The 13414-nt window shown below is 40.1% G+C and overlaps 1 protein-coding gene across 2 annotated transcripts in view; it reads left to right on the top strand.

The window, feature by feature from the left end:
- The first annotated feature begins 1800 nt into the window (after positions 1-1800).
- Positions 1801-13414, top strand: part of Vlet (Valette) — a 23897-nt gene continuing 12283 nt past the window's right edge. For both annotated transcript variants that reach the window (XM_045726902.2, XM_069309111.1), the window contains exons 1-3: positions 1801-2198; positions 5064-5163; positions 7090-7191. In XM_045726902.2, coding sequence (XP_045582858.1) covers positions 2179-2198; positions 5064-5163; positions 7090-7191 — 222 coding nt within the window. In that variant the 5' untranslated portion in view covers positions 1801-2178. The remainder of the gene's footprint in view (positions 2199-5063; positions 5164-7089; positions 7192-13414) is intronic.

Below are 13414 nucleotides of genomic sequence, written 5' to 3'. Positions count from 1 at the left end.
ATATATATATATATATATATATATATATATATATATATATATATATTTTTTTTTTTTATATATTATATAGGGAAGGGAGTACCACCTCTGGCTGGAAGAAGGGGGACCCATAGCCTCGGAGGAAACCACACATAACGCATTGGAGGGAATGTAGGTCCCCTCCAATACAGTTTCTGTGTGCTTTTCTCCTACCACCCCCTTCCCTTTTTTTTTTCCTTTATTGTGTATTTAAAGGTTACAAAACATACAAGACAAATGCCTAAAGGTTATGGATCTCTTGAAGCTCCTCCGCTTCTGGACAGGAACCGAGGACGCAGCAAGCATTTCCCCTCTGGATCGCCACACTGAGATGCTGAAATAAAAAACTGGAAGCCCTTGGGTTTCTGGTGACGTCAATGAGCTTGGAACCCAATTCCTTGAGAAATCCCAAGGCACTCTTGCCCCAGGGGCCATGCGTCTCAGACGCTATGGGAACAAAGAGGTATTGACCTTCCAGTCGCCTGTACTTGAGTGATTTTGCTGTTTCCCTGTGGTTGGCCGCCCCACCTGCTTGATCAGCTCCGAAGTGTACATAGGTGTCAGCTAGGGTGGATACACATGTGTAGTCCCACACCAACTGTCTACCCTCCTTCCATGAGTATATGGTGATGCCATCAGGGCGAAGTGCGGGGAAATCCGGGTTTTGGACCCCTAGGATGCGAGGTTCTCTCTCCGCTGGGCACCCAGCTGAGACGAGGCTTCTCTTGATGATGTCATTGACCTCGTTGTGTCTTTCATGCCAGCCCTTTGTGCTTCCGCAATGCAACCCATGCAGTCCGTATTGGTCTGCTTCCACCCTGTTGCAAATACACTTGTATTCAGTGTGAATTGGGGCACCAAGGCGGAGGGCCACTGCTACACGAAGGGATTCTGGATCTAGGCGCGTGCCCATTGCTGACATGGGTACTGCCAGGAGGAAGTCTCCTGCATGGGGGGCACGCACTGCTCTGAGGCGGGCTTTCTCCTTGTCTGATGTTGCGACGTTGAGCATGGCATCAGCTACTTTTTCCACTAGAGGGTGGTCCCAGCCGGACTGTTTGTGTTGTTTTGTTGGCTCTATAATGGTTGCTGGGGCTGCAAGAACATCCCACTGATTTGAACATTCAGTGAAAGCAGGATCGTGTATTCCTGCTGAATCTCTCAGGGTTGCAGGTAAAATATCTCTGACGAGGTCGTGCGATGCATGAGAGGAGGAAAGGAAGGCTGGTAGAGCAATTTGGGAGGCTGTGCGGACACCAAGGCCGCCGAGTCTTACAGGAAGGGTTGCTTGCTCCCACTGAGAGTCGTCCAATGGCAGGTTCAGGACTTTCACCAGCATGGACCTCAGAAGGGTGTCATACACATTTAACTTAGGGCTGCTGTAGGATGGAGAACATCTCAGAAAGTAGGTGAACTTAGGGAGAGACAGGCATCTTGTAAGGAGAAAGAGAGCATCATGGGCATCAATCTTGTCAATCCTGTCCTGCATTCTCTTTAGGTCAGTGATTTTTGCAACCAGGACCTCCTCGATTGCTCGTGGGCCAATGGGGGCACCCAGGAGAGTGCAGTCCGGTGGCTCGACAACGAGAATGTCTGGAAGAACATTTTGTATTTGCCCAGTGATATATATATATATATATATATATATATATATATATATATATATATATATATATATATATATATATATATATACACACATATATATATAATATATAAATACTGTAAATTAAAAAGTGAATAAATAAGCCACCACACTCATTAAGTAGGAGGAAGCCAAGAATTCAGCCACTGGGACGTGCGGTCAGCTGGGAGGCAGGTAAACACACGAGTGGGCGGACACCAAGCTGACAGGCCAGGAAACTTAGCTCACGGACCACGAGTAGGTGTAAACCAAGCTCACACATCTCGAGTAGGTGTAAACCAAGCTCACACATCTCGAGTAGGTGTAAACCAAGCTCACGGACCACGAGTAGGTGTAAACCAAAGTTACGGACCAGGAGTGGGCGGATGCCAATCTCACAGACCAGGTGTAAACCAAGCTCACGGGCCAAAAGTGGGCGGACATACTGTGGGCGTAGACTTCCTGTTGCTGAAGCCACAGTTTAAACTAACTGTAGACTGACAGTGGCAGGAAAAGTGTACAGAGGAGCAGTCATCATGCTGCAGCTGACCAAGAGGTGGGTCTAATATTTTTCTATTTTTTTCCTACCACAAACGTGAACCTAATTATTTACAGCGCTAACCATTACACATACAGTCTCTTCTGTTTAATGGACAATGTTAAGGATTTGTTAGAGTATATAGTGCGCACAGAGTTGTTGACCATTCATCCACAGAACGTGAGTGAAGTGCTGTTATAATAGTAAACAATGATTCTAATTAGCATATATTTACATTGATTAACCATTAGGCTGCTCAGCCTTAAGGGTCAAGAAGCGAAAAATATTCGAATTATGTAAAATTACTTATAAATGTTAAACAAATCTCTAACTTATTGGCTTCAGCGTCGTGAAAGTTTCATCAAAATATTTTTAGAAATGAATTTTAAATGATTTTTTTTTTAAAAGAAGAACATTTCCTTGATAAGGAGAACAGCTCCTATTAACTGGAACTGATGGATAATCCAGTAACAAAGAGGTGTAAGCACCTGTTCAACACACACACACAAAGAAGAAAAATAGTAAGAAGTGTCCACAAAGTGGATATGCAGCTGGGGCCTTTATAGCATTGCAGAGTAATACACAATAACACAAAGTGTAATGAGTAAGTATGTTGTTATGCTCTATTTTGTTATATATCATATAAATATATTGCCCAATGTTAATATGTTACTTTCACCAATGTCCAAAAAAAACTTTTTAGGGGAAATTAATTTTTTTCCTTTTTCTTTGTTTTTCTCTTTTGTTTATTATCCGATTTGGCTGTAACCACTACATCCTGGAGAGTGCATACCCGTCCCTAACTATGTGAAGATAAAATTAAATTGGTCAACAAATAAATCGGTTACACCTGCCAGAACTTGGAATTTTGAATTATTTTTGGCTGATTTTTTCAAGTATCAAACACTCTTCTCTTTGTTTCTTCAGGTTATTTTGATGATTAGGAATCAGATTAGAGCTTTTCCACTTATATAAAGTATACCCTAAATATATCCCCTAAATCATTATAATTATTATAATTATCCCTATATGTGTACAGGCTGTATTTAGTTTTTTTTTTTGGGGGGGGGGGGTATTTTTTCTTCACTTCATTTCAACACATATTGACCTACAACTTTCACATATTTGAGTACAAATGCTCAACAATGTTTATTGAAATGTACACGAAAATTAAGGAATTAGAACTACCTTATTCATTGTCGATAAGTTCAACTTCAATTATCTCTAAAATTTGAGTTTCAACTGTAATCAGCTTAAAAAAATAAAGTTTCTGAATGATTCTCACCATATTTGCATATAGTGTGCACAGCTGTCTGTTCTACAATCCCTTTAGAATGGATTTTTCATAAACCCTAAACGTTTGGAGTTATAAATTTTTTTGTCTACATTTGGCGTCTATTTTCAAATGCGTTATTGACAATTTTTATTTTTTACAATAAACTATACTGAAAACCTATATTCTAAATCTACAAAAATGAAGATCATGTGCTATTCTGAGAGCATAATAACTCCAAATGAACAATTGGTGATATTTTATATTTTTTCAGCCGATTTCAAAATATGAAGTTTTCAGCTCAATTTTAGAATTATTTTTTATTATCTTGTTTTTCATGCTACATTGGCGATCATTTAGACAGTTAGAACATTTCCTAATACATTATACACAAAATATTTGAAAGTGTTTGATCAAGATTAAGAAACTGTTCCATGTCTATACAAACATGCATGTATTGTGCCGTTTAAGTGTTAAAATACACTTGCAAGCATGAGGTATAATTGCATCATATATTACATCACAATAAATAACAAAAATGTGATATACTTAACATTATAGCAGGTTGATGAGGAAAAGGACCTTGGAGTCAAAATTCACCACTCAATGAAAGTTACACAGCAGGAAGGAACAGCAGTTAAAAAATCTAACCAAACACTTGGAATAATCAAGTGTACCTTTGTTTTCAAGGGAAAAGAAGGTAATGATTCAATTGTATAAATCTCTAATGCTTTTGGATTACTGTATCCAAGCATGGAGACCTCATCTTCAGAAGGATATAACTACTCTGGAGAAAGTGCAACAGTGTGCAATAAAAATCATTCCAGAGCTAAGTCAACGCACATATCAGAAACGGTTGAGGGCCACGTGGCTAGTAACACTACAAATCAGGCATGACAGGGCGGATCTTATTGAAACATTTAAAATACTGAACAAATTTCAGGATGTTGACCCGAAAAATTTCTTTAAAATATCTGGTGTAATACAGACAACGAGCAACGGTTTCAAGCTCAACAAGCCACATTGTAGGACTGAGAACAGGAGATGCTTTTTCACTCACAGGGTTATTAACCCATGGAACTGCCTACCCGCCAAAACCATTAATGCTGGAAAAGATGATCAAGGCAAATGGGGGGACCTTCAACAAGCCGCCAGCTTCCTGTCCTTGTCGAGGCCACTGGTGTTAGTGGCTCTCGGGTAAAATCAGGTAAACAATAGTCTTTGTCCAGTTATCAGGTTTCTGCTGCCATTACCTGGTCAACCTGATTGTGATAATTATGTGGATTACTGATCTTTAGGCTATGCAGACAAACAGCCTCACAGAGTTGGCAATTATCAGAGAAGGCTGGCCACAGGCCAGACTGCAGGAGTAGAATAACTCTCGAAATCAACAGGTAAGCGATAAGTAATCTGGCACCTCACCCTCCTGCCAAGCCATTTCTGACATGCTGTAAATTTAGCACCGTCTACCATCACTCACCCCTGTATCTTAACATAGCTGTAGGTATCATATATGCATCTTAGAGGCTAAAGGATGATGTTGCTATTAATTGTTAGTTATTTGTAAATATGATGGATACAGTCTAAATTTTTGCTATTTTGCTTTTCAGATTACAAGAGGGAATATCTCTTGTAAATACCATAGACATCAGCAAGATTAATGGAGTGTTGGGCCGAGTTTGTGCTGCACTGTGTGCTGGATCTTCGCAGGTCTCAATATCTTAGTCATATAAAACTTAAATATTATTATGCAGAGAATGTCATAATATGTGACTTAGGTGACTATGTAACATGTGTGGGATAAGTTATTGAACATTAAAAAATTACTTGTCATAATCAGATTTCTTTTTAGATCTGGTATGTACTGTATATGTTAATGTATGAAATTATTTAACTAATTGTGTGCCTCTTGAGTACTAGTATTTTATTTCCCATTTGACATCAGGTGAGAGTATATAGGGTAGTCACTGGTATCAAGCCACTAAATTTTATAATGAAAATAATAAATTTATGGAAATACAGATGGTACATTGTAGGAATAGGACTTCAGCAATGAAATTACATTCCAGTCATGTCTATAGATGTAATATATATACTTGTTGCATTTTGTGAGGTCTGTAGGTGCAGAATGAGGCTTATCCATCCCGTCCTCTCTACAAGTACATCACATTTTGGTGTATAAATCTGCTAAGGACAAAAAAATGTTGTAATAAAAATCATAGTGGCTCGCAAAATTGCCATGGTGTCCTGTTTTCTATTCTCTCGTTACTGCCTGTTATCATTACTTTCTGCAACATCACCCTCTTTATTAGTTTGGCATTGTTTACAGGACGATTATGTGTTAGGATTAATCTGTAAGTTGATGACTTCAGTTATCTTCCCACAGAGATCAAACACACGGTGCTAGTTACTATTCCTGTCAGTTTGGTGATGCCGCTCCAATAATGGTGTCACTAGACATGTTATTCCTGTGGCATTATAAAGTTGAATTGTGTTAATGTGCTGGCTATTCTTATGATTTCCTGGGCTCATCGATAGATTTTATTTGCACCTTGGGATGTTCTTGCATAATTTCCTACACCTTCTTCTTGTGATGTAGTAGTCATAAGATGAATCTCAGGGGTTAACCAGAGATCAACCTTTTTGGGGACTTATTTGTGTTACTAGCAGTTCGCCAAGGCAGGCAAAAAAGAGCCCTTACATTTCGAGAGAGGAGTAAATATGCTGCACATGAAGTACCAATTCAGTTGTGCAAAGCATTAACTCTCAGCTCCCTAGCATAGAGAAGGTATATATAAATCTAGAAAATGTTCTAATCCAGATGGTCAGGCTAGTGTAGTACTGTATTGACACTCCAACAGCTAGGGATACCATCTGTATTTCAGTCATCTGGAGTATGTTTACTGTAGTATAATGGCTTATGCTGGTGCTAGGTCCACAATTTCAGTTTCTGGGTGTCACCTGGAAAAACTGTTAAGACAATGAGAAAATCCACCAGGGCTGTGAGGTGGTGCAAACCTACGACCCCGACATTGCCAGTCGCAGACTCTACCACTATAGGTTCATGCCACCTCACAGCCCTGATGGATTTTCTCATTGATATATATCATGTTAGTGTGACTTCTGTTTTGTTTGTTAAGACAATGTTCATAATTCATTTATGAATTAGACATTGAAATGATAATTTTTACCCTTCACGAGTTTGGTATTTTCTTAGTCTTCGTGTTTTGATGTTCTGTCTGTCCAAAGTAGCAAATATAGTAATTTAATATTGGGATTACAGTACTAGTACAGTACTGTACTTTGAAATTACAGTTCATCAAGAATTAACTCTAATTTCATCCTGTAAAAAATTACAGTTCATCAATCACCCAGAGGTGATTGGGTGACTGACAGTACCAGTGTTGCCGTTTAATGTTGTTATTATTAATTGGAATTTAAAAACTAATGTAAAGAAGTTTATTTGCAATCATTATAGAACTTTTCTTTTAATTTTTAGTGACCTGCTTGTTCAGTATTTCTCATGTGTTGTCCAATTTTAATAAAAATAAGCACAAGGTTATGTAAAGATAATGTATGTAAATCACTCTACTGTATATTCAAAAAGCCAGTACTGATAGAACTGTGTACACACAGGTGTTTACTGAGGAAGAGGAGGAGAAACTAAACAGTTCACTGGGCCTCACTCCTGAGCAAACCAAGACGGTCATCCACACCGTCGTCCACATTATCCAACAGGTGGGTTAAGATTTAAGGTTGCAGCCAGTAACCTGTGCATAACTGAGGGTGGGTAGACTTGCAATGAGGATCTTGGATGTTTTATTTTGGTTGGGTGTTGAACTTGAGGCCGATCAACCCCTGGAGGGTTATTTACCCTTAACCCCCCACAATGCGCGTAGCGCCTTAACCTCTGGGAGGGGTTTGCCTTAACCCTTAAACTGCGCACATTGTGTATATACAATAAATTGTCCACGATTTAAATGTCCCACAGTTACACGGGGTTCACATCAGCATCCTCAGGGCTCTAGGAAACAGATGCCACTTAAAAAAAAAAAGTTGGTAACATTCCCAGGTGTGAGAGCCTCAGTACTGAGTGAGCAACCAAGGCTGGCACATGCAGTATGAGTTAACAGCACTGCTGTTCAGCTTGTGACCACAGCATCGCCTAAAAATGTTAAAATATATATATGTAACTGCTATTATTTAGCATTAATAGTATTACAGAAGACCCCTGACTGATAAAAATGACCAGGATTGTGGTGATAATTAGCACTGTGCATAGTATAGTGGGAGGAGTAATCTTTGTGAGGGAGGCAGGTAGCATTGTTTGCTGACCCTGTGTGGCACCCTGTTATTGTCTGGACTCACCATACCAGCTTAGTGGTTCATTATGGTGAACACAAATGTAGATATTTAAATATAACATCTGTATATACAGTAGTGAATAAAAGCAAAAGCAGTATGGTGGGAGGAGGAATGTTGGCAATTGAGGTGTTGGTGAGGGAGGGAAGGTGGTGGTGTTTGCTGGATGGTGTGTTGCGGCCACTCGTCGTTGTTTTGACTCGCCATACCAACTTAGTGGTTCGTTATGGTGAACAAAACATGCAGATATTTATATATATAATGTGTGTATATAGTGTAATAACAGCAAAACTATTTGTTTGTTTTATGAACATAATAATTAAATCACTAACATGCATACTGTACCATACTTTTGAGTATAGTGATGGTTCACACATTTTATTATATAAATATATCACACACACACTATTGAATAATATTACTGCAAAAAAGCTAAGAAAAAATCAGACACATTTAAATAATTAGGTAATAATATCTTTGTGGCAACTCCCGCCTGACAGTGTGAGCGGAGCTGACCCCCTTCGACAATCACTCTGTCAATGCCTCAATTTTGCGACTTCCTTGTCCTATTGTGACCAAAATATGTCGCCTATGATTTTTTCCCCCCGTGGTAGGGATCACAAATGAACTTTAATAAGACATTATTCTTTTCCCCGCACAGCGGAGTTGATGGCTATTAACCATTAACCACTGAACTGCGCAATGCGCCTGCAGGCGCTCGACGGGGAGGATGCGCAACGCACCTCCAGGATCTTATAGGTATAGGGTACCATTCAAAACTCCCGCGGCTACATGGGGTTCACATCAGCTTCCTCAGGGCTCTTGTAAACAGACGCCATTTTTTTTTTTAAATCATGGGCAACATTCCCGGGTATGAGAGCTTCAGTACTGAGTGAGCAACCAAGGGTGGCGCATGCAGCATGAGCTCACAGCACTGCTGTTCAGCTTGTGACCACAGCATCGCCTAATAATGTTTAAATATATATGTAACTGGTATTATTTAGCATGATAGTACTGGTATTACAAAAGGGTCTGAGTGTGATGATGACTGTGTACAATGTTCAAATATCAGTGAATCAATGTTGTCCACGATGTTCACAGTGCTAGCCACAGCACCATAGCATTATTTTGTCCATAAAGGAATCTTTAAACGACTTCTTATGTTCCTTTACAAAATAAACTTGTGGTTACCTTGAGGTGCTTCCAGGGTTTAGCGTCCCCGCGGCCCGGTTGTCGACCAGGCCTCCTGGTTGCCGGACTGATCAACCAGGCTGTTGAACGCGGCTGCTCACAGCCTGACGTATGAGTCACAGCCTGGTTGATCAGGTATCCTTTGGAGGTGCTTATCCAGTTCTCTCTTGAACACTTGTGAGGGGTAGGCCAGTTATGCCCCTTATGTGTAGCGGAAGCGTGTTGAACAGTCTCGGGCCTCTGATGTTGATAGAGTTCTCTCTCAGAGTACCTGTTGCACCTCTGCTTTTCAACGGGGGTATTCTGCACATCCTGCCATGTCTTCTGGTCTCATGTGGTGTTATTTCTGTGTGCAGGTTTGGGACCAGCCCCTCTAATATTTTCCACGTGTAAATTATTATGTACCTCTCCCACCTGCGCTCAAGGGAGTACAGATTTAGGCTCTTTAGTCGGTCCCAATAGTTTAGATGTTTTACTGAGTGGATTCTAGCAGTAAAGAATCTCTGCACGCTCTCCAGGTCAGCAATTTCTCCAGCTTTGAAAGGGGCTGTCATTGTGCAGCAGTACTCCACTCTAGAGAGCACAAGCATTTTGAAAAGTATCATCATCGGTATAGCATCTCTAGTGTGAAAAGTTCTTGTTATCCAACCTGTCATTTTTCTTGTAGTTGTGACAGCTACTTTATTGTGTTCTTTTAAAGGTAAGGTCTTCCAACATGAGTACACCCAGATCCTTTACATTGCCTTTTCGTTCTATGTTATGATTTGCCTGAGTTTTGTACGTGGTTTCCCGTTTTCGTGGTCAATTATTCATTTACAGGATTTAGTGACCAGGATTGTGATAAAAGCAGGATTGTGGTGATAATTAGCACTGTGCGTAGTATTGTGGGAGAAGGAATTTTGGTGAAGGAGGAGGGAATCGAGGTAGCGTCACTGTGTGTGGCAGCCACTCTTGTTTTGCTCACTATCCTAGATAAGTGGTTTGCTGTGGTGAACACATGTACATGGGTATATACAATGTGTGTATATAGTGTAATAACAGCAACAGGAGTATGTTGGGTAGAGCCATTTTGGTGAGGGAGGTGGCGTCGTACTCATAGCGTCGTCATCTGCTGTGTGACTTGTCATGTAGTGTATGGTGGCCACTGTGCTGTTTGGACACAATACTAGCTTAATTGCATAGTTATGTTGAATAAAGCATGTAGATACTTATACATAACATGTGTAAATAATGTAATAAAACCAATAATAGTATGGTGGGAGGAGAAATGGCGAGTAAGCTGTTGGAGGAGTGAGGGAGGGCTGGCTGGGTGTGGCAGCTCACACTAGCGGAGTTCTGAGTGTGTTGATTGTGAATGTATATAGTGTGTGATAGAGTATAGTGTGTAAATATGTTGTAAATATACATAAATGAACATGAAACATTGGGTAAATGAGCAATATATGTGGACACATTTGTGACGCATGTAACACAGTGCCTTGGGACAGTACGGATGTTCTACTGCCATATTGTGTACATGTTCATTATACATAGGACATAATGTGATCAAAGTGGCATCAGAAATCCAAACCCTAATAATGGGGAATTTTAACCATAAGACTATAGATTGGGTAAATCTAACGTCACAAGCAGAGGGAAAACAATTTCTAGATCTGGTTCAGGACTCCTTTCTCATACAGCATGTGGTAGAGCCCACACATAGGCACACAAACATTCATACCAAAACAGAGATGCAGACCTAGGAAACGGATAGTTCAACAGAAATTGCGAGGGGGCCAGAGATCAACAGACACAAGCATGGAATCGTTATAGGAAGAGGCCAAACCCCCAAACATTCCAGCGATAGAAAGATACAAGAAATAACTACACGTCAGTAAGGAGAGAGGCAGAGAGGAATTTTGAGGTATAGCAGACAAATGTAAATCAGATCCAGGACTTTTCTATAAGTTCATTAAAAGCAAGCTGCAGGTAAAGGATAATATTCAGAGGTTGAAAATGGGGGAAAGATGCATGGAAAATTAAAAGGAAATGTGTGAAACATTACATGAAAAGTTCCAAAGTGTGCTTGTACAAAATGAGATCTTCAGAGAACCAGACACAATAAGAATTCCAGAGAGCAGCATAGAGCATATAGAGGTGTCTAGAGATTATGCCAAATGCTCTTAGTTTTAAGAACAAAGCAGTTGGCCCAGATGGAGTTTCACCATGGATTCTGAGAGAATGTGCACCTGAGCTCAACATTCCACTTCAGCTGATTTTTCAGACATCCCTGTGTACAGGAATCATAGCAGATGTGTGAAAAAAGGCTAACATAATTTCAATCTACAGAAGTGGCAGCAGGGAAGACCCCCCTCAATTATAGATCTGTATCACTGACAAGTGTAATAGTCAAAATATTGGAAAAAATAATAAAAACTAAATGGCTAGAACACCTGGAGAGAAATTGTATAATACCAGACAGACAGTATGGTTTTCGATCTGGAAGATCCTGTGTATCGAATTTACTCAGTTTCTATAATCGATCCACAGAGATTTTACAGGAAAGAGATGGTTGGGTTGACTGCATCTATCTGGACCTGGACCTAAAAAAGGCTTTCGACAGAGTTCCACATAAGAGGTTGTTCTGGAAATTGGAAAATATTGGAGGGGTGACAGGTTAGCTTCTAACATGGACGAAAATTTTTCTGACCGATAGAAAACTGAGGGCAGTAATCAGAGGCAATGTATTGAGCTGGAGAAATGTCACAAGAGGAGTACCACAGAGTTCAGTTCTTGCTCTAGTGATGTTCATTGTCTACATAAATGATCTACCAGATGGAATACAGAATTATATGAACATGTTTGCTGATGATAAGATAATAGGAAGGATAAGAAACTTAGGTGATTGTCATGCCCTTCAAGAAGACATGGACAAAATAAGTATATGGAGCACCACTTGGCAAATGGAATTTAATGTGAATAAATGCCATGTTATGGAATGTGGAATAGGAGAACATAGACCACACACAACCTATAAATTATGTGAGAAATCTTTATAGAATTCTGATAAAAAAAATGATCTTGGGGTGATTCTAGATACAAAACTATCATCTGAGGACCACTTAAAGAATGTTGTGCGAGGAGCCTATGCTACTCGTAATTTACACAGATTTACACAGATTTCGCAAAAGCTTTTGAGACCACATGAAACCAGAAGACATGGCAGGATGTGCAGAATACCTCCGTTGAAAAGCAGAGGTGCAACAGGTACTCTGAGAGAGAACTCTATCAACATCAGAGGCCCGAGACTGTTCAACACGCTTCCACTACACATAAGGGGCATAACTGGCCGACCCCTCACAGTGTTCAAGAGAGAACTGGATAAGCACCTCCAAAGGATACCTGATCAACCAGGCTGTGACTCATACGTCAGGCTGCGAGCAGCCGCATCTAACAGCCTGGTTGATCAGTCCAGGAACCAGGAGGCCTGGTCGACGACCGGGCCACGGGGACACTAAGCCCCGAAAGCACCTCAAGGTAACCTCAAGGTAACTACTTTTTCTAACTTCAGAATTGCTTTTAAATACATCGATGGTGAAATACTAAAGAAATTGTTCACAACTTTTGTTAGGACAAAGCTAGAATATACAGCGGTTGTGTGGTGCCCATATCTTAAGAAGCACATCAACAAACTGGAAAAGATGCAAAGACATGCTACTAAGGTGCTCCCAGAACTGAAGGGCAAGAGCTACGAGGATAGGTTAGAGGCATTAAGTATGCCAAAACTAGAAGGCAAGAAAAAGAGGTGATATGATCACTACGTACAAAATAGTAACAGGAATTGATAAAATTGATAGGGAAAATTTCCCGTGACCTGGAACTTCAAGAACAAGGTCATAGATGTAAACTAACTTAACAAAGATGCCTAAGAAATATAAGAACATTCACTTTAGCAAATAGTGGTAGATGGTTGGAACAAGTTGGGTGAGAGGGTGGTGGAGGCCAAAAACGTCAGTAATTTGAAAGCGTTATATGACATAGTGCTGGGTAAACGGGACACCACGAGCGTAGCTCTCATCCTGTAACTACACTTAGGTAATTACACTTAGGTAACATCATACTAGATCTTGTGCTAACATCAGAAGAGGGTATGTTTGATCAAATTCAGGTAGGGGAATAGATAACCCCATCATGTGATCACCATATTTTGATATGGACTACAAATACAGAAACCCACATAAAGGTTCATGACGAATTTTTAGATTACTGTACCATTGAGGTGACTATCATGGAATGAGAGAGGAACTGCAAAACATCTGGAGAGAACTAATAGGTGAACATGACATGGAAACATCTTGACAAAACTTTAAGGTCATAAAGGAACTCGTTCAAAATTTTGTGCCAAAAAGGAGGAAGAAACGAAAGGGAA

Source organism: Procambarus clarkii, chromosome 1, assembly GCF_040958095.1.
Source record: "Procambarus clarkii isolate CNS0578487 chromosome 1, FALCON_Pclarkii_2.0, whole genome shotgun sequence".
NCBI classification, from domain to species: domain Eukaryota; kingdom Metazoa; phylum Arthropoda; class Malacostraca; order Decapoda; family Cambaridae; genus Procambarus; species Procambarus clarkii.
The sequence above is the reverse complement of the archived record's forward strand: the minus strand, read 5'-3'. Positions and strand labels throughout refer to the sequence as shown.